Source organism: Asparagus officinalis, chromosome 5, assembly GCF_001876935.1.
Source record: "Asparagus officinalis chromosome 5, Aspof.V1, whole genome shotgun sequence".
NCBI classification, from domain to species: Eukaryota; Viridiplantae; Streptophyta; class Magnoliopsida; order Asparagales; family Asparagaceae; genus Asparagus; species Asparagus officinalis.
This window is the reverse complement of record NC_033798.1, coordinates 63,356,039-63,377,324: the sequence shown is the minus strand read 5'-3', so window position 1 is coordinate 63,377,324 and position 21,286 is coordinate 63,356,039. Positions and strand designations below refer to the sequence as shown.

General features: G+C 34.0%; 2 protein-coding genes across 2 annotated transcripts; both read right to left on the bottom strand.

Moving 5' to 3' along the window:
- On the bottom strand, window positions 850-5,961 carry LOC109843622 (zinc finger CCCH domain-containing protein 14-like). Its single transcript, XM_020412572.1, has 3 exons — window positions 5,727-5,961; window positions 4,516-4,573; window positions 850-1,865 (listed from the first exon to the last, which is right to left on the bottom strand). The coding sequence occupies exons 1-3, from the start codon at window positions 5,812-5,814 to the stop codon at window positions 1,070-1,072; spliced, it is 942 nt and encodes a 313-aa protein (XP_020268161.1). The 5' UTR covers window positions 5,815-5,961; the 3' UTR covers window positions 850-1,069.
- Window positions 8,095-10,729, bottom strand: LOC109841926 (probable pectate lyase 20). Its single transcript, XM_020410850.1, is given in 5 exon segments — window positions 8,095-8,217; window positions 8,314-8,736; window positions 8,738-8,776; window positions 8,778-8,958; window positions 10,647-10,729. Coding segments are annotated over 5 exon segments (849 nt in total).

Sequence of the window (21,286 nt, the reverse complement as noted above, 5' to 3'; positions counted from 1 at the left end):
GGGAAAAATATCATAGAGATGCGAGGACTCTTTATTAAAAAAAGGTATATGCGGAAACTGAGTTGCACATACATTTATATTTTGTTTGAAATGATCGATATTCTACCTGTTAATACTAATTTTATTGTTCGTACGTACTTGCTTTTACCCATACCGTGTTGAGGCAATTTCCAGGAGCCCAAAGAGCTGTTGCTCAGCCGCGGTACCATTTAGAAAGAGTTATTAAGATGTAACTTCTTTGGATGTCATAGAGCTTGAGTGATAGAGGTCCAATTTTTAAATAACACAAATCTTTTTCAAGAGAATCAAGACGGTTTAAGTTTGACTAGTATGCCACTTTGCTATTTGGATCATATTCTTGAGGGGGTTATTTATGACTGCGGGACTCAAAAAAAGGTGAGGTTCTGAGTCCTCCCGCAGAACATATTAACGAATAGGAGACATGATATAGTGTGGAGCAAAAATATCAATCAATTATGTAATCGCGCACCTATTGACTTTTTTTTTTTTTTTTGCTGTGGATTTGATGTAACTTTGATTTCTCTAGTTCATCTTGAAATAGATGATGAAGACACCACGATCGCATACATGTCGCTTATTCTGCGCCCGCCATTAGTCATTATAAATGACGAGATGCCCGGCGTATGTTCATCCAAATAGCGTCACTTTGAAATAAGTAACGAGTAATGATGATAAGAAAACGTTTGGGCCACCAGCCATTGATGAATTGATACGCCAGAATACAGTTCACCCCCCGCAACACAGAATAACACTGTTTTCTGATAACCCAGAATGATACTGTTAAATAAGCAGAATGAAACTAATAAATAGGCAGAAAAAACAGCCACAAAACGAAGTCAAAACGACTGAGTAACAACCGCTCAGACAAGACATTTCACATGGTTTCATCACAGCTAACAGTTTATGAAATTTCAAGCCGCATGCAACTTAGATGTTCTAGCAATTAATAGCAATCACTGCTTAAAACAGATTAAAAAAGGACTTAAATCTCTATGTCATTCAAGAAAAACCAAACTAGAATAAAACTCAACAAAAACCAACAATCATCTCAAACAGCCGTCTTGCGCAACTCGCTTGCACCGTGTGCAAAATGGCATCGATCGCCAAAAGTGCAGGAACCCTTGGCAAAGTTTTCACATAGCTTGGTCTTGAAGTTGTTGGATGCATGATGATGATGATGAGACTGCGGAGGAACAGCAGCCTGGTGGCTCTTCATAGGCATCGGAGCGGAAGCACTAATACTCATGAGCAATTCCCGCACCATGGCACTAGCTTTGTTGATCTGATCGAAGGATCCCTCGAGCTCAATGTTCTTCAGATTAGCATCAGACTCATGCTCCCGGATAGCCAGCTTGGCTCCAGTGACACGGCAGATGTGCTTGGTGTTCACACCACCCTTTCCAATGATCGCTCCAGCAAGCGAGGACTCCACACTGATTTTTGCAGTGGCTGAAGCACCAAAGCTGCCAGGGATACCCATGCCGGTGGGTGGTGGGGGGTGCTCCATACCACGGCCTCCCATTCGTCCAGGACCCATCGGAGGAGGGCCCATGGGACCGTCATGAGATGGAAGGATTGGCTTGCCAAGCTCCCTCTCACCATGGGCAAAATGACACTTGTCACCGAATTTGCAGCCCTCTGCAGAGTTGTACTTGTTGCACATCTTAGTCTTGACAGCAGGCGGTGGGCCATGAGCATCAGGAATGGGAGAAGGTCCCATAGGGCCTCTGGGTGGTAGGGCATGTGCAGGGTTTCCCATGTTTGTCATTTGGGCAACGGCATTGTATCCACCAGGTACAAAGTGCAGGAAATGGCAGCCTTCGCCAAATGGGCAACCAGCCGTGCTGCATCATAATACAACACAGAAACATGAGAAGTTTCCAAAATTAAATTGCTAAATTACTCAAAACACAAATATGAGAAGAAGTAATATCCGTCAATCAACATGGAATAGCATATCAAGGGAATGTAACAATCCATTAACATGTAACTTCATCACTATAAATGGATGCCAGAAGTATCTTCGATGTAGTTACAAATTAAACACCTGCAGAAAATCAAGTCATCAATTTCGCAAAATATTTAGCAATCATAAATGTGTTAATTGGGTTATGCGCTTCATGTTCAACATCAAATAGTGACAGCAACATAAACAAAACATAAAAAAATGGAAGAATAATACAATAATTCACTTCATAGACGCGTGAAAACAAATAGAAAGGAACATATGACAAATGACTCGGATTAAAAAAAATCCTAAGAAGTGGTTTTATGAGTATGTAGCCTAAAGAAAAGTGTAAATTATCTGACAGAAGGTGAACTTCGTTCAAATTAAACTGTATCAGATAAATTGTATTCACAAGGGGAAATAAAAGCAGAACTAGAAAAAATTAGCTTGAAAAATATTTCCACTGATCCAGATTGACACTGCAGAAGAAAATATCAAGGGGGTAATCTAGCTCAGGCTGCAGTTAAGAATCATGCAGATTATGGCTACATGTGCTATTCTTCGAAATGAGTGCATAGCAATGGTTTACAGATAGTACTTCTTTAAAAAAAAGAACACCAATTCATACTAAAGCTCATGATCAAGTATTAATCATATGTAACCAGGAAATCAAATAAGTGATTTTTGCAGAAATGAATGAATGACAGAAAAGCGACACATCTAGATGAAGGTCAAATAGAAAACTAGTCTTTATATGTTGTCTTTCCTTCCACATCAATCAAGGGCATATAAGCAATGGTTTCACCCAGATACTGACATCTATTCCAATTGCACAAGTTACCACTAGAATGACTTGTCAGATACACTGCACCTATGTATCTACTATTATAATTGTTCATTGTGAAACCTTCTACCTCATCACTATCCCGCTATTTAAGCCCTAGAAATTATGACTCAGGGTTAGTTAATCTTGATTATCACCTCAAATGATCATAACCAAGATTCATGTCCCACGCTATCCTCCAAGAATGATACATGTACTACTTAATATAAAAGATAACAACAAAACAAAAACTGTCCAGTTGATACCTAAATACCAAACAACATCTATCCCCTTCTCGTGTTCTTCAAGCAATCATTTGAGAAGATCATTAGAGTGTATCAGACTATCACATGCCACATATTCAGCCCTTCTCTTATTTTATTTTTTTTTCAATTGATTAGAACAAAATACACAGCATCTTCCAGGGTAATTGATCCCCTCTAACCACCGCCAAATTCTGAAAACTACACATAATATGTGTCCCACACGATTCAACTTCAAAATAGAAGGGTCCAGGCTACATAGATGATGCCTAATCCAACCACCACATCAGAGTGAGAGACCTCTAAACAACAGGCCTGAATAGCTCTTATGTTTTTGCACAATCAATAAGCTACAATGCAGTTACAGAATATATGGCAAGACTTAATAACAAAAAGCAGAAAAAAATCTTTAATGCAAACATAAATACTTAAAACAAATGAAAATAAAACAAAAAATGATGTCTCAGGACATGCATAAAAAAACCAATGACCAAACTGAACTGAACTAACTCAAAATGAATCCTATGAGTAAAGCAGAACAAAATAAACTGACCTTAAAGAATGAAATATATGATAATAAAATAAAACGATCAATTAAAGACACAGTTGAAAAATAAATAATCAGTATTACATTTTAACCTAGGCATTTCTAATTAACCAAATAATAAACTTTATAAAATGCATTATTCCTTAAAAATTACACTTTCTGAACAAAAATAGTACCCAGAAGATTGTCTGAGCTAAGAAAAATGTTCAACCACTACAATGTATAACACTAACCTTCACATAGAGAATAAATACTAGTGCTAACATCAAACATAATTATAAAGAATAACAGTTAATTGTTTCAACAAACAAAAAAGGCACATTAAGTAATTGTGTTATAGATGCAAGATAAGAGTCTTAGAGGGTGTAGAGGGTGTTACTCAGAAGAGTTGACATCATATTTCTGCGCCCATATTGCGTTTAAGTAGGCCTTGCCTAGTAATTATTGTACTCTTACCATGCTCCTGGCATTGTTCAACATAATTCAACATATTTTACCTCTGAAAAGGAAGGAATTCTTCTCCAACTAGACGGAATCCTGAACATTTTACAATTAGTTGCTAAAGAGCAACCAAATAACACTTAATTTAGCAGAATTTCTGTATAATGAGCATTGGTTTAACAGCTTCCAAGCACGATAAGATGCTTAAAATTTCTGAAAGCCAGGATGCTTAAAATTTCTGAAAGACGTGTGCTCTCTTGTAAATCACCCAATTATACTGTTTAACAAGCTTGTTAACTTGATTAAAGAACAACCTGTACCAAAGCTTAGATTCCCAAATTCATTAGCCTTAAAAGATTAAATGTGCTTACAAAAATATAAATTATGAACAATATCCATGATTAAATTAGAGAACATAGAAGGAGATGATTTGCACTTATCACATCTATTTTAGACAAGTTAAGATTAGAACCTGAAAAACTTGGTGCATGGCTTCGATTTGCTTCCTAAACCAGATTGTGCGTCCATTTCTGTTACATAACATTAATTATGTGCTCTGAGTTAATTCCTGTGCATTTTAATCTTGATACTTGTAAATACTATAACTTAAGTTTAAAATAGACATTTTTGCTCAATTAAAAAAATGAAACTCTGAAAATGGATAAGTGTGAAATTTGTGAAAAGCCATTCAACGAAAATATTCTAAGTGATTATTGTGTATCACCGCCGCTATAAAAGTAATTTTCAAATTCACTTAAAAATTACAAAATATAGACACATATAGTAAGCTTATTTAAGGATGTGACTGTTACTGGTAAGTAACCAGTTTAATAAATTCATTTTATTAAAGTATGTCGCAACTTGTTCCATATACTAGAGCAAAAAACCACATTTCAAAATCATTTAAGGAAATAATCAATTAAGAAAACATACACAATTTAAGCGAAACATTGGACAACTCCTAAATCTCCAAGAAAAATTATTGCATATAATGTTTCTTAAAAATTATAATATCGATAACTCAAAACACCAAGCAACTTGCTTGCAATCAAGTTTCATGCACACATAAAGCTAGGAAAACAAGGAAGCTAAAACAGCGTTCTATATTATAAGTTTATAACGAAGACAAGATTGAATGAAATCAACATAAATCAGAACTACGTCCATGGGCCATCTTCGAACCACAATAATTAGTAAAAATTTTCAAGGTCATAAAAACTAGTCCAAACAATCTCATCGTACAGATCAAGACCAAAGTGTTACAGAAAAGTCTCCGCTATTTTAAAAAGAGGCTCTTTCCGTGGCTGAAGAACCCTAGAACTGCACACACATATAAATTAGGTGCATAATTTTTTTTCAACTCCCCCAATCTTAAGTATAGGCATAAAGCGCTTAAAAATGCTTAAAAGATGAATAGTCCTTTCTTGCATATAAATAAAATTGTTACCTATAAACTACATCTCGCAACCCAAGAACCCTAGTTCTAAGCTACATCAACTAGCCATGAACCAAGTAAATAACAAATAAAGAACACACTAACAAGATACAGATTGTAAAGTACAGAAACCCTAGCTCTCCACTCAGATCTCAGACAAAAGAAGCTCAAACAACAAATAATCTACAATATTAGCATCAAATAAGCTCCAGAAACCCTAGTAACCTAAAATCCTAGCGGATATTTACCTTTAGATCGCTTAGATCCAGCAAATCCACCATTTCCATTAGCCGCATCAGGTCTCCCCCTCTTCCGACCAGCGCCAAAGGAATCCATTGATATCAAAAAGAGAGAGAGAGAGTGAAGAACGAAGAAGAATCGAAAACCCTAGAAAATTAAAGAAAAGGGGGACGCTGAAAACCCTAGAAAGGGTTTGCGGTCGATGACGGCAGAACCACGAAACTCAAGGAGGGCAACAAAAGTGGGACTTCGGGGGGTATATATATGGTGGACGTGAAAGGCTGGAGATTAAATCTAGTTTTTATTTCGGGCTTTTGATTCCGCGCGGCTTTAGGATTTTTAAACCGACTTATGATTTTTGGTGGCCGATTTTTGCAAGAAACCAATAATGGGCGGTGACGCGGACGGGTCACGTGTTTGGGGAGCGGGTGACTTCTTCTCCAGTTGCGGGTAAGGATGCAACCGGGTCGGTTTTTTTTGTGCGTTTGAAGACCGGATCCTAGTCTAAAAACTAAAAAAATAAAGGAAAATTTTCTTTCAGAGTTAATAATATAATATTTCATATCATACTCCTTTTAAAAGCACGAGTTAGGAAAAATCTTTTTTAGACAAATATACCACTATAAAGTTTGAACTACTCTATCTATAATCACTAAACTTTAAATTTTATTTTATTTAATATTTTAGTCAACTTTAACTATTATCTGGAGACTCCATAACATGTTCAAAAACCCATAATAAATTTAAAAACTTTATATGTAAATCTCTGCCTTCTTATCCATAGACTCTAAATTAAACATACCATGTTACATTATAAATATGACCCCGATTGAACTTCTTATCATGTTACATTAGTTTTTAAATACCATGTTACCTTCTTATCCCCGATTGAACTATAATTTATTATAATATGAGTATCAGTTTAGTATTCTTTTTTATTTTCATGATTATTCTTTAAAAATATTTTGTATTTGATTTAATGGTGATATTTGTTTTACACTGCAATTATTATTTATGGCAATTGATTTTTTTTATTTCTTCATTTTTCATACAGAATTTAGAGGGTTAAGGATTTGATTGTTGCAGGTTTTCCCATATATCAAGGTAAATCTTCATGTTCGATATTATTTTACTTTAGATTTATTTGATTATATTTTCCTCTTCTATTTTTGTTTTTTTATTTTTTTCTTTGCATGCTTTTAATTAGAGAGATGAAAGAGTATCATGTAAACTAAAGAAAAAGGACACGATCCTTTTAGTTTTTGAATAGGGAAAAAGAAATCCATCTTAGTTCTGCAATCAACAAATATGAATATCTCTTGACCATGTGTCTAATTTTCATATTTAGTTTAATGATTTATTCTATGGGTTTGTTATGGTGGTTATATATATTTTCTTGATTTTTTTTTCTTGCTTTTATGTGATTTATATACCGAACCATGTATATTTCTGAGTATTTCCTTCTCAATAGTCTTTGTGCTTTCGACGTAATTAAAATTTGTTTATATTATCATTATAACAGTATTATCAAGTCAAAGAAATAATAAATAATTAAAATTTGTTTATATTTTCATTATAACAGTATTATCAAGTCAAAGAAATAATAAATAATATATGATGATGATGGTTCCACAGATTAATTATACCCCAAATTACACAAATTCTAAAGGACTACTTGTTAGGGCTTCTATTTTTTTTTTAATAGCCACATTGATCTTTGTTCTCTCTACCTGTTCAATATCAGAAAATTATCCACGGCGCATTGATTTCAAGTGACACCAACGTGACAGGTACAAAGTAGGGATATGAGCCGAATTTTTTATTTAGAAGTAATTTGTGATTAATAAGCTGCAGTAAGGCAGCGTAATAGCTTTTGTTTTGCGAAATTTTGAAGGAGCAAATGTTCTGGCACATTGCTGCAAAAGCCTCATGCCTTCTGAGATTGAGCGCAGAGCCGATTTAGATTTCAGTACATCAGAAACAACTTAATAATTACAAGCGAACTGTGCGCAAAAATTATCATATTCCAATACTTACTTTAACACTCCTAACCTGAGTCCCAACTACAATCTGTATCCAACGCTTCGTTTAGATAGAAGCAAATCTTAAAAAAAAAACCTTCTTTACATCATAATAACGTCATGATCCACATACAGGAATTGAATTCTGACAAAAGTTAGCCAACAAAGGTTTGACGCTAATGAGTTAATACCACTGTAAATTTCAGAAAAAGATAGTATGACTGCTGCCCATATATGTTGCCATAAAGAACAACCAAGGCAAGCAATAAAAGGAGGATCCATAAACATTTATGGAACGCATTCTCACAAAACAGGCAGAAAGATATGTGGAATGAATCCAGTTCTAAATAAAAGTTCATAGCTTCAGCTTATACCTTGGCATCCTTTGGATGAGTCCTTCCCTAAAATGATTGAAGGCAATCGTGACCTGCATAATCTTGTCCCTCTCATAAGAATCACTGTGACCCAGAAGCATCACCTGCGTCAATCCAGAATCAAATTTGTTGGTCTCAACACTAATTCTCCCAAAATAGATACACATTATAAGCACTAACTAGAGCAATCTAAAATCTACCTCATTGTGATGAGTGAAGTAATTGTTAGATATGGTAATGGCAGTAGACCCCACAATAGCATCAATGAGCCCATCATCACAGTTCGACAGCGAGCAGTGATCAACCCAAACATGACTCCCCCCAAAGATAGAAACCCCGTCTCCATCCGTCATCGTCCTCCACCTGTAATGTGACGGCGACCTCCTCACCATCGCGTTGCCCGTCGGATTGCAGTCATGAATGTGAACCCCATGAATGATGATATTGGTCACAAACTGGATGGTGATGCAAGCTCCGTTGGCGATGTGGACGTTGACGCCCTGGCCGTCGATGGTCTTGAAGTTGTTCATGATGAGCTCTTGCTTGAGGGTGATGACCATGTCGCGCTTGAAGATGATCCAGAGGGGTTCCTCCTGGATGACGGCGTGACGGAGGGTCCCAGGGCTTGGGAGTGACAGGGTTGTCATCGTTGGGGTCGGTCACTGACGTAACATACCGCGTTGTGTCCGCCTAGGGCATTGTGGTCGAAGCCAATGCCGCAGTCTGCGAGGCGCTTGCGTTTGCGATGCTAGTGGGGGTCGCAGCGCCAGCAGTCGTCGATGGGGTTGCCAGTTCCGTAGGTTAGGTAAGCGAGGGAACGGCGTTGTGTGCTATTTTCTATGCTCCTACAGAGATTATTTAGAGCAGAGTTTATACTGATCTCAGTTTAGTTAATTTAATCAGGATTTTTTTCTTCAGTTAACATGATTAATTAGCATTCTCTAAAATAATATACTCAGAGAAGTTTAGTGACAATTCAGTATCTTAACCTATTGTAAGGTGCTAAGGAGAGTTAACCTATTGCAATGCACGTGGTAATTTTTTAAATTTTTTTATTTATTACTGATTCATTTCATTAAGATTTATTTAATTTAAACCGTGTATCAAACATATGGATATAATTTAAAAATTCAAAAGGATTGAATAATGAAATTATATTTATGTATCAACTGGGTGATAATAGATTGTTTGCATCCTTAACAATAGTAAATAATGAATAATTTTATAAAAGAATTTTATTTGATATACAACATTGAGTTTCAATCAACCAATGCTACCTATATACAGATGACAGTAGACGACCTATTTAATCATAATCATCCAATATAAATGCTATTAAAATAGTAGCATCAATTTTTTCTTTAGCCCTACTTATTTTTATCTCCTCAAAACAATTAATAGCCATGCAACAAACAATGATACTATAAATATCTCTCTTTATAATTGGATATTTTGAGCTTTAATGGTTCCAATTTTCTTTCTAGCGGTAAGCTACTTATACCTATTACGAGCTTGAGATTTTCTGATTACATGTCTATGAAATTCATCGAATCAAAGTAAAGAAGATGAAAGATACACAAAAAATCCGGTATACAAGGAAGTCTTACAACCAACAGACGTGTATTAAACTTCAAAGTCACAATAGCTATTCTGAAGGTAATTAATTTCTCAGAATAATTACGTGCGTTCATTATTGTTGATTCCTATAATTTATAATTTTCAATGTTTTATAACTTTTTTCCCTTAGCATTCACTTATTTTTTCCCCCACTCAGACTATATTATGAGTTATTAATATTCAAAACCTTATGAGGAACAATAATTAATAAATTAATTTTCTAAGCTATGGTATATTCTATAATATTGATCAAAACTAACATGTATATTTTAATCAAATTAACAAAAAATATGACTAACAGTACTGAAGGGCAAACTCAGCACATCCAAATAAGTCAGCTCAAGAAGTTTCAGAAAGAATGGACCATTCATGTTATCATACTTCGAAGTGCAGAGGCCACTTACAAAAATGCAAAAGGATCAGGGAAATTACTAAAGCTAATTCCCGTTGACGCTCAGGTAAAATAAATTTATTCTTTGTATTATATTTCTTGCACAATATCACATTTGATCATATGAATATTGCTAAACCGATTTATATTCATACTCTCTTTAAAAGTACAAGTTCGAGAAAAAATTTTCATGGTCAATATTATCCTTAAATTTTTTAAATATTACATTGTTATCCTAATCTATTCTGATTATCCTATCTTCTTTGAATTAGTAACTAAATAATTGTAAAATATAATATATAGCTTACTATTAATTAATTTTATTTTCCATACATTGATCTCTTGTCTTAATAATATTTGCAGGGTAACAAAGTACAAGGAGTAATGTACGGAAAGACTATTGAAAAGTTTATAGATATGCTTCAAAAAAATCAAATTATTTACATTTCAAATGGAGAAGTGAAAGGAATAAACCCAGCTTTTCCAAGTATCCACAAGTCACTTGAATTAGTATTAACAAAAGACGTATCAATCAAAGAAGCACCAACAGGATTCCACTTGGATAACATATTTAATAACTTTGTCCCATTTGAAGAAGCATTTTCCATAAAAGATGCAACAAAAATTAGTAAGTACTTATAAATTTCTTACTTTAATCTTCAATACAAAATGAAACATTAATCTACAAAATCATAATCTTTTTATCAAATCACTTGCAGATATTCTTGTAATAACAACTAATGTGAAGCCAATGATCAACTATATTACAAGACACAACAAACCAGACACTAGGAGGAAAATCACGCTTATGGATATAATGTATATTCATGTTACTTATTTTTAATATCATAAGGAAAAAATATTATCGTTCTTTCTTTTTTCATATGCAGTGGAATGCCAATGCGTGCAACTAATATCATAAGGAAAAAATATTATCGTTCTTTCTTTTTTCATATGCAGTGGAATGCCAATGCGTGCAACTTTATTTGGAGATTTGGCTACAAATGAAGGATCAATTCTTGAAGCAGAAATCAAATATAAGCATGTAATAACATTATTAGATTTTAAAATCTCTATATATCAAGGTACATAAATTATTGCTGAAACTCTTATTAAAGATAGCTAAACATAAATTTAATCCTATAATTTTCTCATTTTTGTAGGGGATACAAGCATATCGTCGCAAATTATTTTAACAATATGTATCAACCTAAAAATAAAACTAGCTAGCGAATTAAGAGAATGGTAAGCAGAACAAACATACTTTCATATAAAACAATAATCAAATAGTATTATATTTTAATCTAATATGCAGGTTCCAATTAGAAGAAGCTCCAAAAGCAAACAGATCTCCATCGACGCTTTTTAAAAATACTAAGGAAATTCATATTAGTGATATTATGCATACATCACAGAATTCAATACAGGTACAATATTATATGCATATTCTTATCTACAAATTTAAATCTAACTAAATTTTGTTAATATACAGGCACGATATTGCACATTTAAGGCAAAGATAACTACTATTTTAAATAGGCTCGAGCCATGGTTCTATGCTTGCAAAGGCTGTGGCAGGAAGGTTGATAAACATGTTAGTAAAGAGTGTCTGAATGACAAATGTCACAGAATCATTGATGACCCACTACCAAGGTTAAGTAATATATCCTTTTTTATGACATTAACATATTAAAATACAATAACAACTATCTTTAGAAATTAACAATGAAAAATATAGGTACTTAGTTAAGATTCTCGTGGAAAATGGTATGGATAATGTAAGAGTAACACTCTTTGACGCAGCAGAAACTCTTATTGGATGCAAAGCAGAAAAATTCATTACATAAAAGAAAGAGGTAATTCCTAACTCTATTCAAGTAGTAAATTAGGAAATAAACAAATTCATAAGTATTAATATAACATTTATTCTCATTGCAACAGAAAAATAATCAGAGTCCATATTTTCAAAATTTTGTTTTGAACATCGGAAAAACATTCAAATTCCTGGTGAAGTTAGATGAAAAGACAAAAGATGAACGAGGCGAAGGCAATATAATAGCACAAGAAATTCTAGATGAAAAGACAAAAGATGAACGAGGCGAAGGCAATATAATAGCACAAGAAATTCAACTCCAGCCTGCTATTACAATCGATGTAGATGATGAAGATGCTACTCTAGAGTTGCCCAGAAAAAAGATAAAGGTGAAGAAAGATTGATCTTGGTTATATTAGAAATTTTCAAGAACAATATTTTTAAATTATTTTATATAACAACTTAATTTTTAATTACAATTAGGAATTTTTTAAGGCATTTTCATGCAAAGTTATTAGTAGTTTTGTATGCTTATGTGATTGCTTACATCACATAAAATTACTCTTTGATATTTAACCATTTTACTATATTTTATTATTGTCTATAGATATGATCCTGCATTTCGTGAGAGGCAATTGATAAAAATCTGCTTTTAATGATCCTGTGAATGAATATATTGTCAGCTAGACGTAAAATACTCTTCCTGATAACCAACACAACATGTGAGCTAACATTTATGATATAAATGTGGCCTCTTTAACCAATTGGAAAAGAATTACTGTTGTGATGATTTTGCTTGGGGTTGTCACAAACTTCAATATTCAATGTTTTCAAAAAAAATCCTTGGCTTACTAATTGTTACTTGTTGAGAATATTGTCATGTTGAATAAGGGATCCGTTAGGTGTTGGTGGTGGTGATCAATTTAAAATTTCTTAGAAGAAAAAGAATTTACATATTTGCTGTAAATCAAAGAATTATCTTAGCTTTTTTTATTAAAAAATATTTGAATAAACTTAAATTTTAGAAATATTTTCTTTATTACTATAACTACAATTCATAATAACGATTACAATATCCCAGTTACATATATTCATCAAAATGTTTAGCTTAAAATCCATTACATTTATTTTTATTAATATTTAAATAAAATACTAATAAATCTTATAATTCAATTATACATATTTGAACTCAAGATAAATCTCACTTATTTAAAGTAATGTCAATTATACATATTTGAACTCAAGATAAATCTCACTTATTTAAAGTAATGAAATAAATATACAAAAAAATATTTTTTAATATTTAACCACGTCATTGCACGTGTGATGCGACATAATTATGTACCAAAATTGCTAATGCACAATTTATCAAGTTATAGTATAAAAAATATCGATCCCACGAGGAAGGTGATTTTAAGAGATTATTAGAAATGGTTCTTATGTTTTGTGCGTGACAATTAGGAATAAAGAATAAGTGTAATTATGACGAGTGGTTGTTTTGATTTATGTGCAAGAGATAAAAAATTGAATTTTAGAGAAGAAAGAATCAAAGAATAAATGAAATCACAAGGAAAGAAAGAAGAATGAATAAAATCAAGAAATAAAACCAAGAATAAAAAGAAAATTTAAGAAAGTTAAGATGGAGGATTCAAAAGAGGTAAGAAATCTAGAATATAATCCACTAACCAATTTTTAATTATAAAATACAAACTATTCTCTTTTTATCATATTTTAACTTATATTTATTAAATATAAATTATCAAACCATTTAAGGAAAGTGTAACCTATCAAATTATCATCTAAGTTAAAATTACTATTCATGATAAGAACAACAACGTGATAATAATCCTAGAATTCATAAGCATAACCTATCAAACCTTTTAAGATAAGCATAGATTATCAAATCTTCTACCGATTAGTTCTCTAGTTGATTATCCTAAACATGAATATTTTAAGTACAAGAGAATAATTCATACAATATAAAAAAAAAATTAGACTAGTTTCATACAATTCTAAACTTCCTACAAGAATTAAATTCACATCTTTAAGAAATAAAAACAAGAAAAAGAACTAATTACAAAAATAAAAAGAAAAGAAAAATATAAACTATGAACAAGAAATAAATCTAACTACAAAGAAAATAAAAATCTACACTACAAAATATATTACAAAAATTAAATGCGAGAAAATAAATCTATTCTACAAATTAAAGTGCAAAAAGAAATAAAAAAGACAAAAAAAATAAATCTACACTACAAGCATGAATTTAAATCTAACTAATAAGCAATAATAAAGAAATTACTAAAAAGAAATAAAAGAGAAAAGAAATGCAAGCATTCAATTTGCTCTGCATCTCCATCCTCATCATTCAACAAAGAGGAGAAAGAACAAATTTAAAGAGGGAAAAATTATTATTATTAATTACAACTAAAGTTATAATTTTTGGAAGGCCTTCTCAATTAAGAGTAGCCCTCCTCTCCAAAAGGAGTTTATAAAATTTTTCACACCCTTAACCCCTCACTCTCTACCCCTATTTATAGTAATCTTCAATGAATATGAGCCATTGGATTTATCTTGAGCCCCAAGCAACAATCTCCACCTTTGAATTTGTTTTTTGTTCTTCTCTAGCCCATGTGATTATCAAATCCCGGCCCAATGATGTTAAAAACCAACTCTGCAGCAAAGTCCATTTGGTTCATTTGATTTTTAAGAGAAAAATCATGTCCGGCCCAAAGCAAATCCAAATCTGCAACACCTCAAGGAAATCCGGCCCATTGGAATTCATTGATTTTCAAAAGAAAATTGAAGAGCTTTAAGCAAAGTCCACAAGTCTAATTCGGTCACTGTAGCAGGTCCAGAGCTTTGATTTCATTTCCAAAACAAAAAATGAGCAGCAAGTCTGGTCTTCAAATGCAGCAGGTCCAATGAAAATCAAAGCTGCAGCAACCTAAATAAACATCCAAGCAACCGGTCATTCATATGATTTTCAAATCTTCGGCCCAGCAACACTCAAGTCCGGCCCATGAAGATGTTGTGCTTTTAATTGTTTTTTTTTCTTTCTTTTCAGCAACCAATTAAGCAACCGGCCCATTCCTTTATCTGCAGCAGTCCGGTCTATTTGCATCCAAGTCCATTCCACTCTTTGGTGTAATCATTTTTTTGTTTTGATGGGCTTTGGGCTTCAATCATTTTTCTCTTTTAAGCTTTTGCTTCATGAGCTTCTAAAATGCTATACAATAAAGAAGAGATATTTTGAGGGGTTTTTACATTTAATAATATTTATTCAATTATGTGCAAACTAATCTAACAACAATTATTAATGGTATATTTATTCATATAAAATAGATAATGAGGGTATAAAATTGTAATAAAATATGATTATCAAATACCCCCACACCTAAACTTTTGCTAGTCCTCTAGCAAAAAAATAAAAAGAAAATCCTAACTCACTTTCGTAGGAATCGCGGTTGTATTTAGCGCATACAACAAGCCTTTAAACCCCTAGGTTACCCTAGTGGACGAGTTGTAGTCTCGTGAGTGTTTACAGCGAATATACCCACAAAATTCGGTCAACTTGCCAAGTTAAATAAGTCAGAAAATAACAGATTTTCCTTAATATATTTAAACATTCTAATTGAAGCTAGTTAATAATCAAGAAAACGTTTTTATATATAACTCCAATGTAAATCCCCTAGAAAATCTTTTTCATTATAGCAATACAAAACCAAGTCAAATCTTAGAAATTTAATTAAAAAGTTTTGAAAAGAACATGCCAACTCTTTGTTTTAAATAACTTTCAAGTCTCTTGATCAAAAATTGTTTTTCAAGACCATATATACAAAACAACAATATATATAAAAACAATGGTTAGTGTTATATATATATTTTTTTTTCACTCTCTAATTCTTGGTGATTGTTTTCTATTTTAACGGGCTTTCTAAGTGACCATTTAACGAGTTTTGGGTCAATAAATCCCAACCCAATTGGGCTTAGGTCATTAAGTATAGAGATACTCATTGGGATTAATTGCTCAGTCAACTTAGGCTTTATAAGATAGAATCACCTTGAATTTAAGAGTTTTTTTTATTGGTGGTGCCCATTTTTCGCACTCTTCTTTTATAAGGTTAGTTTTTTTTAATATATATATGTGTAACTATATATAGTCTTTAAAAAAATGTGTAAATCAAGATAACTTGAAAAAAATATTTTCAACTCTAAGTTAAGCATGCAAAATTTCATTATTTTTAATTAAAAGTCTAAGATAAGACTTAAGTAAAGTATACTAGTTGAAAAATCATTTCTTAAGAATTTTATTTGGAGTTATCATAAAAGGTGAACTTGAATATGTCACTAACTAAGAATTAGAAAATTTAAAATCTACCAATTTGATTAATTATTACTTAACTCTATTAATTTGGCAAGTGACAATATTTTTATAATTTTTTTAACAAAAAGAAAAAAAAATGCAACTAAAAAGGTAAAATAAAGAGGAAAATATGTATTTCTCACCCCCACACCTAAATTTTGTATTGTCCTCAATGCAAATTCGCTGAAGCACAAAGTAAAGCAGATAAAATTGAAGAACTTACAGTTGTTCGGTTGACAATGATGATAAGGATCTGTAATTACTGTTAGTATGAGGATGAAGAAATCAAATAAGAGGAAAATTATAAGTAATTATTTTTTTATATTTTTTTTACCTATGTTACTTATTTAAATTTTTGTTATGTTTTTTTTACAAAAGAAAAATTAGTTTTTTTATATAGATAATGAGGTTCATGAAGAACCAACACCTCTTCCTCTCCGAGCGTAGAAAATTCTAAAAATGGTTTCAGACGTTGACCATTTATTTTAAAAATATTACCATTTTTAGGATTTTCTATCTCGACAGCTCCATGTGAAAAAACCTGTTTGACAATAAATGGACCTGTCCATCTTGATCTCAATTTTCCCGGAAAAAGATGCAATTTTGAATTGTACAATAAAACTTTCTGTCCTGGAGAGAAATTTTTTCGCAAAATTGATTTGTCATGAAAAATCTTTGTTTTCTCTTTGTAAATTTTTGAGTTTATGTATGCATCATTTCTAATTTCTTCTAACTCATTTATTTGGAGCAATCTGTTTTTACCTGCCGAGTCTGAGTCAAAATTTAACTATTTTATTGCCCACATTGCTCGATGCTCCAACTCTACTGGTAGGTGGCAAGCTTTCCCAAATACCAGTCTGTATGGTGATATCTCCAAATTGGCCTTAAAAGCTGTTCTATACGCCCACAGAGCATCACACAATTTTACAGACCAATCTTTTCTGTTCTAATTAACTATTTTTTCTAAGATTTATTTGATCTGCCTGTTTGTGACCTCTACTTGTCCACTGGTTTGGGGGTGATAAGGAGTTGACAATTTGTGTGTGATTGAATATTTTTTCATCAAAGCCTCGAAAGAACGGTTACAAAAACGTGTACCGTTATCACTGATGATTGCTCAAGGTACTCCAAACCGGGCAAAAATGTTCTCTTTCAAAAATTTGACAACGACCTTGTTGTCATTAGTTTTGCAAGCTACCGCCTCAACCCATTTTGACATGTATTCAACGGCTACTAGAATGTAAATATTTCCAAAAGAATTTGGAAATGGTCCCATGAAATCAATACCCCACAGATCAAAAAGTTCAACGGATAAGATGGGTTGCAGGGGCATCATATTTCTTTTAGTGACCTTCCCTAAAAGCTGACAGCGGTTACATGTTTTGCAAAACTCGAATGAATCCTTAAAGAGAGTGGGCCAATACAGCCCAGATTGGAGAACTTTTTCAGCTGTTTTTCTGGAACCAAAGTGGCCCCTACATGTTTGTTCATGACAAAAGGATAGAACACTCCTAGTTTCTTCCGTGGGAACACACCTTCTAAAGATCTGATCAGGACAGTATTTGAACAGATATGGATCATCCTAGTAAAAGTATTTTACTTGGGAGAGAAAACGGGATCTATCCTGTTTGGACTAATGAGAAGGGATCTGGTTCATGACTATGTAGTTCACAATGTCGGCGAACCATAGAACAGATTGGATTTCTAAGAGTTGTTCATCTGGGAAATGTTCATTGATCAGAACGGTTGATATTGGTGCATTTGGGAGTCGAGAGAGGTGATCTGCTACGGGGTTCTCTGTTTCCCTTATGTCAAGAATTTGAATGTCAAACTCTTGAAGAAGGAGAATCCATCTAATGAGCCGTGCTTTAGCATCCTTTTTGGTCAAAAGATACTTTAGTGCGGCGTGATCTGTGAAAACTTTGGTTAATGAACCGATGAGGTAGGACCTGAATTTTTCTAAGGTAAAGACTACAGCTAAAAACTCTTTCTCTGTGACAGAGTAGTTTTACTGGGCATCATTCAGAGTCCTACTGGAGTAGTAGATCACATGCGGTTTTCCATCAAACCGTTGTCCTAAAACAACACCAATCGCAGAATCGGATGCATCACACATCAGTTCGAATGGTAAGGTCCAATCCGGTGCATGAATGATAGGAGCTGTGATTAGCTCCTTTTTCAGATATTCAAAGGCTTTGAGGCAGTCGGGGAAGAAGACAAATGATGTATCCTTGGCTAAAAGATTGGTCAAGGGTCTAGCAATTTTACTGAAATCCTTGATGAAACGTCGGTAAAAACCAGCATGACCAAGAAACGATCTGACATCTTTGACTATTTTGGGAGGTGGGAGATTAGAAATGAGATCTACCTTAGCTTTGTCCACTTCGATTCCCCTATTGGACACTACATGTCCTAAGACAATGCCTTGTTTGACCATGAAATGACATTTCTCCCAATTGAGAGTCAGATTTTTCTCCCTACACCTTTCTAGGACCAATTTAAGATGATGCAAACATTGGGAAAATGTGTCACCAAAAATGGAAAAGTCATACATGAAAATTTTGAGAAATCGCTCTACCATGTCGGAAAAAATACTGATCATGCAACGTTGGAATGTGGCCGGTGCATTGCACAGGCCAAAAGGCATGCGTTGGTATGCGAATGTTCCATACGGGCACGTGAAGGTGGTTTTCTCCTGATCTTCGGGAGCGATAGGGATTTGATTTTTGAGATTGGAAACGGGCTGCGTTTCCAAGACAATAAAATCAACAGGGAAAATGAACTCTCCAACTTTGATCAGAACATCCTCTACCTCTCCTTTGGGAATTTTTACAGATCTATCAGCTAACTGTAGAGTACATCTTGTAGGTTTAAGTTCTCCTACACCTAGCTGTTGATAGACCGAATACGGAAGGAGGTTGACGCTGGTGTTGGCCTTCTTATTTTGATGATGATTTACAAACAATTTACTACTAATGTTGTTTGTCTAGTGTTTGCGTATTCCTATGTATTGTAGACAAATAACGTAGTTGGAGAATGGATGGATTGCGCTTCAACGATCATATCCAAAGAAGGTTGGCGGAATATCGGTGAAGCCTATGCAATTCAAGTTAAAGATAAAGTTCAAGCTTCATCCGCAAATATATCAAGTCAAGCCTATTGAAGATTAAGATCAAGCTTTGGTATATTTAGTTTAGGTTTTTGTGACGCCCCTGGGTTAACACAAGGCTGCAGTCTAAGGTGAAACCAAGAATGTCAAACCTGCTATGCACCACACCGTGCAATAACATGTTTCACCATCACAATCAACATCTATCTAGTAGAATCAACAACTGGTGTAGGTACAAAACAGGTGAGAGATAATACAAGGAATACTGATGAAATGATAATAGTCACATAAATATCTCATCATTCAACAATCCAGAAATGTCAAGATCTGAGTAGATAAACTGAAATACAACAAGTCTCAAATACAAATGTCTGACGATAAGGAGATAAGGCTCACAGCCTTTACAACTTCTAGAATAATACCCTCAAATGTCTAACCTCACTACAGTGGAGCCCAAAGAAAATAATACATAGCTAGAAAGTAAAGCTGAACACTAAAGTAGTCCGCTATCCACCTGCGACTCTCCGTGCTCCTGGCTCGTGACCTGAAAGGGGGGAGGGACAACGAGCGTCAAAGCACTAGCGAGTAACATCACAACCAACCCCAAGGGAACAGGGCTCGTTGTATAAGAAAATACAGATAATATGTATAATAGATCTAAAATCATTGATCCTACTAAAGAGGGTTCAAGTATTTAGAAATTTACAACATGAGCATAGGTACGTCGAGCGAAATAATCCAAACAAGGAAACCCTCATGTATATACCTTGTATCTCAAATTGTAAATCTCTAAACACCAAACCCGAGGTTCTAGTACAGAAACAATAATAAAAGAAATACAGCAAATCTCAGAACAGTATACAGTGCCATACCATAGCTAACATGAATATCACGTTATTACTTACATAAGTGTCATGCCAACGTCATGTCGTGAACTTCTGTGAAGAAGTCATGAGCAGGGTTAAGAACGTTGTCCAAATCAAGAACTATTTATGTCGTAGTCTCCAAACTCATAAAATAAGTGTCAAATGTCCAACACGAGCGGACTGAGATGTAATTATTATCAACCCCGAGGACTTTCTATAAATCACAGTGCCAACACGAGGACTTCTATAATCACAGTCCAACACGAGGACTTTCATAAATCACAGTCCAACACGAGGACTTTCATAATGCACAGTCCAACCAAAGGACTTCTATAAATCACAGCTCCCAACACGAGGACGTTCATTAATATCACAGTCCAACACGAGGACTTTTCATATTCACAGTCCAACCCAAGGACTTCTATAAATCACAGTCCAACACGAGGACTTTCATAACTCACAGTCCAACACCCGAGCGACTGTGAAATCGGCTGAAAATATCATGGGATACATAGTGAAAATCTTACTTAAATTAATTCCATCAAAAACGTTGTATATTCCATAATTGGTACCCTCAGGTCTTCTATCATGCCTGCGCTACATAGTAAGACCAAAATACAATGTCAGATAGTGCCAGGAAATCACTCGGAACCTGAACAATATTCAAAATTGTACAAAACAGGGAAATATACCACAAGTAGTACTTCGGTCGATCCGGGAAACCGGTCGACCGAATGCTGGCATTGAGCCTGGCGGGTCGCTCCGCTAGGTCTCGTCGACCGAACAAACGTCGCGGTCGACCGAAAGAGCTCTGCGGTCGACCGAAATAACATCGCGGTCGACCGAAAGAACGCCGCGGTCGACCGAAATAAATTTGCGGTCGACCGAAAACTCAAAACGAGCTCAGCGGTCGACCGCGTCGGTCGACCGCCGAGCGGACAGAAACCCAAATCTGGGTTTCTGTCAGCTCGAAACCTGAAACAAAAATTGACAAAAATTCTACAAGTGTTC

Bases quoted from the DNA above. Each gene is read 5' to 3' on its own strand.
- LOC109843622 (XM_020412572.1), bottom strand. From the start codon at position 5,814: ATGGATTCCTTTGGCGCTGGTCGGAAGAGGGGGAGACCTGATGCGGCT. The intron at 4,574-5,726 runs GTAAATATCCGC...GTTATGTAACAG, and splicing joins TGGATCTAAGCGATCTAAAG to AAATGGACGCACAATCTGGT. The intron at 1,866-4,515 runs GTTCTAATCTTA...ATTATGATGCAG, and splicing joins CCATGCACCAAGTTTTTCAG to CACGGCTGGTTGCCCATTTG.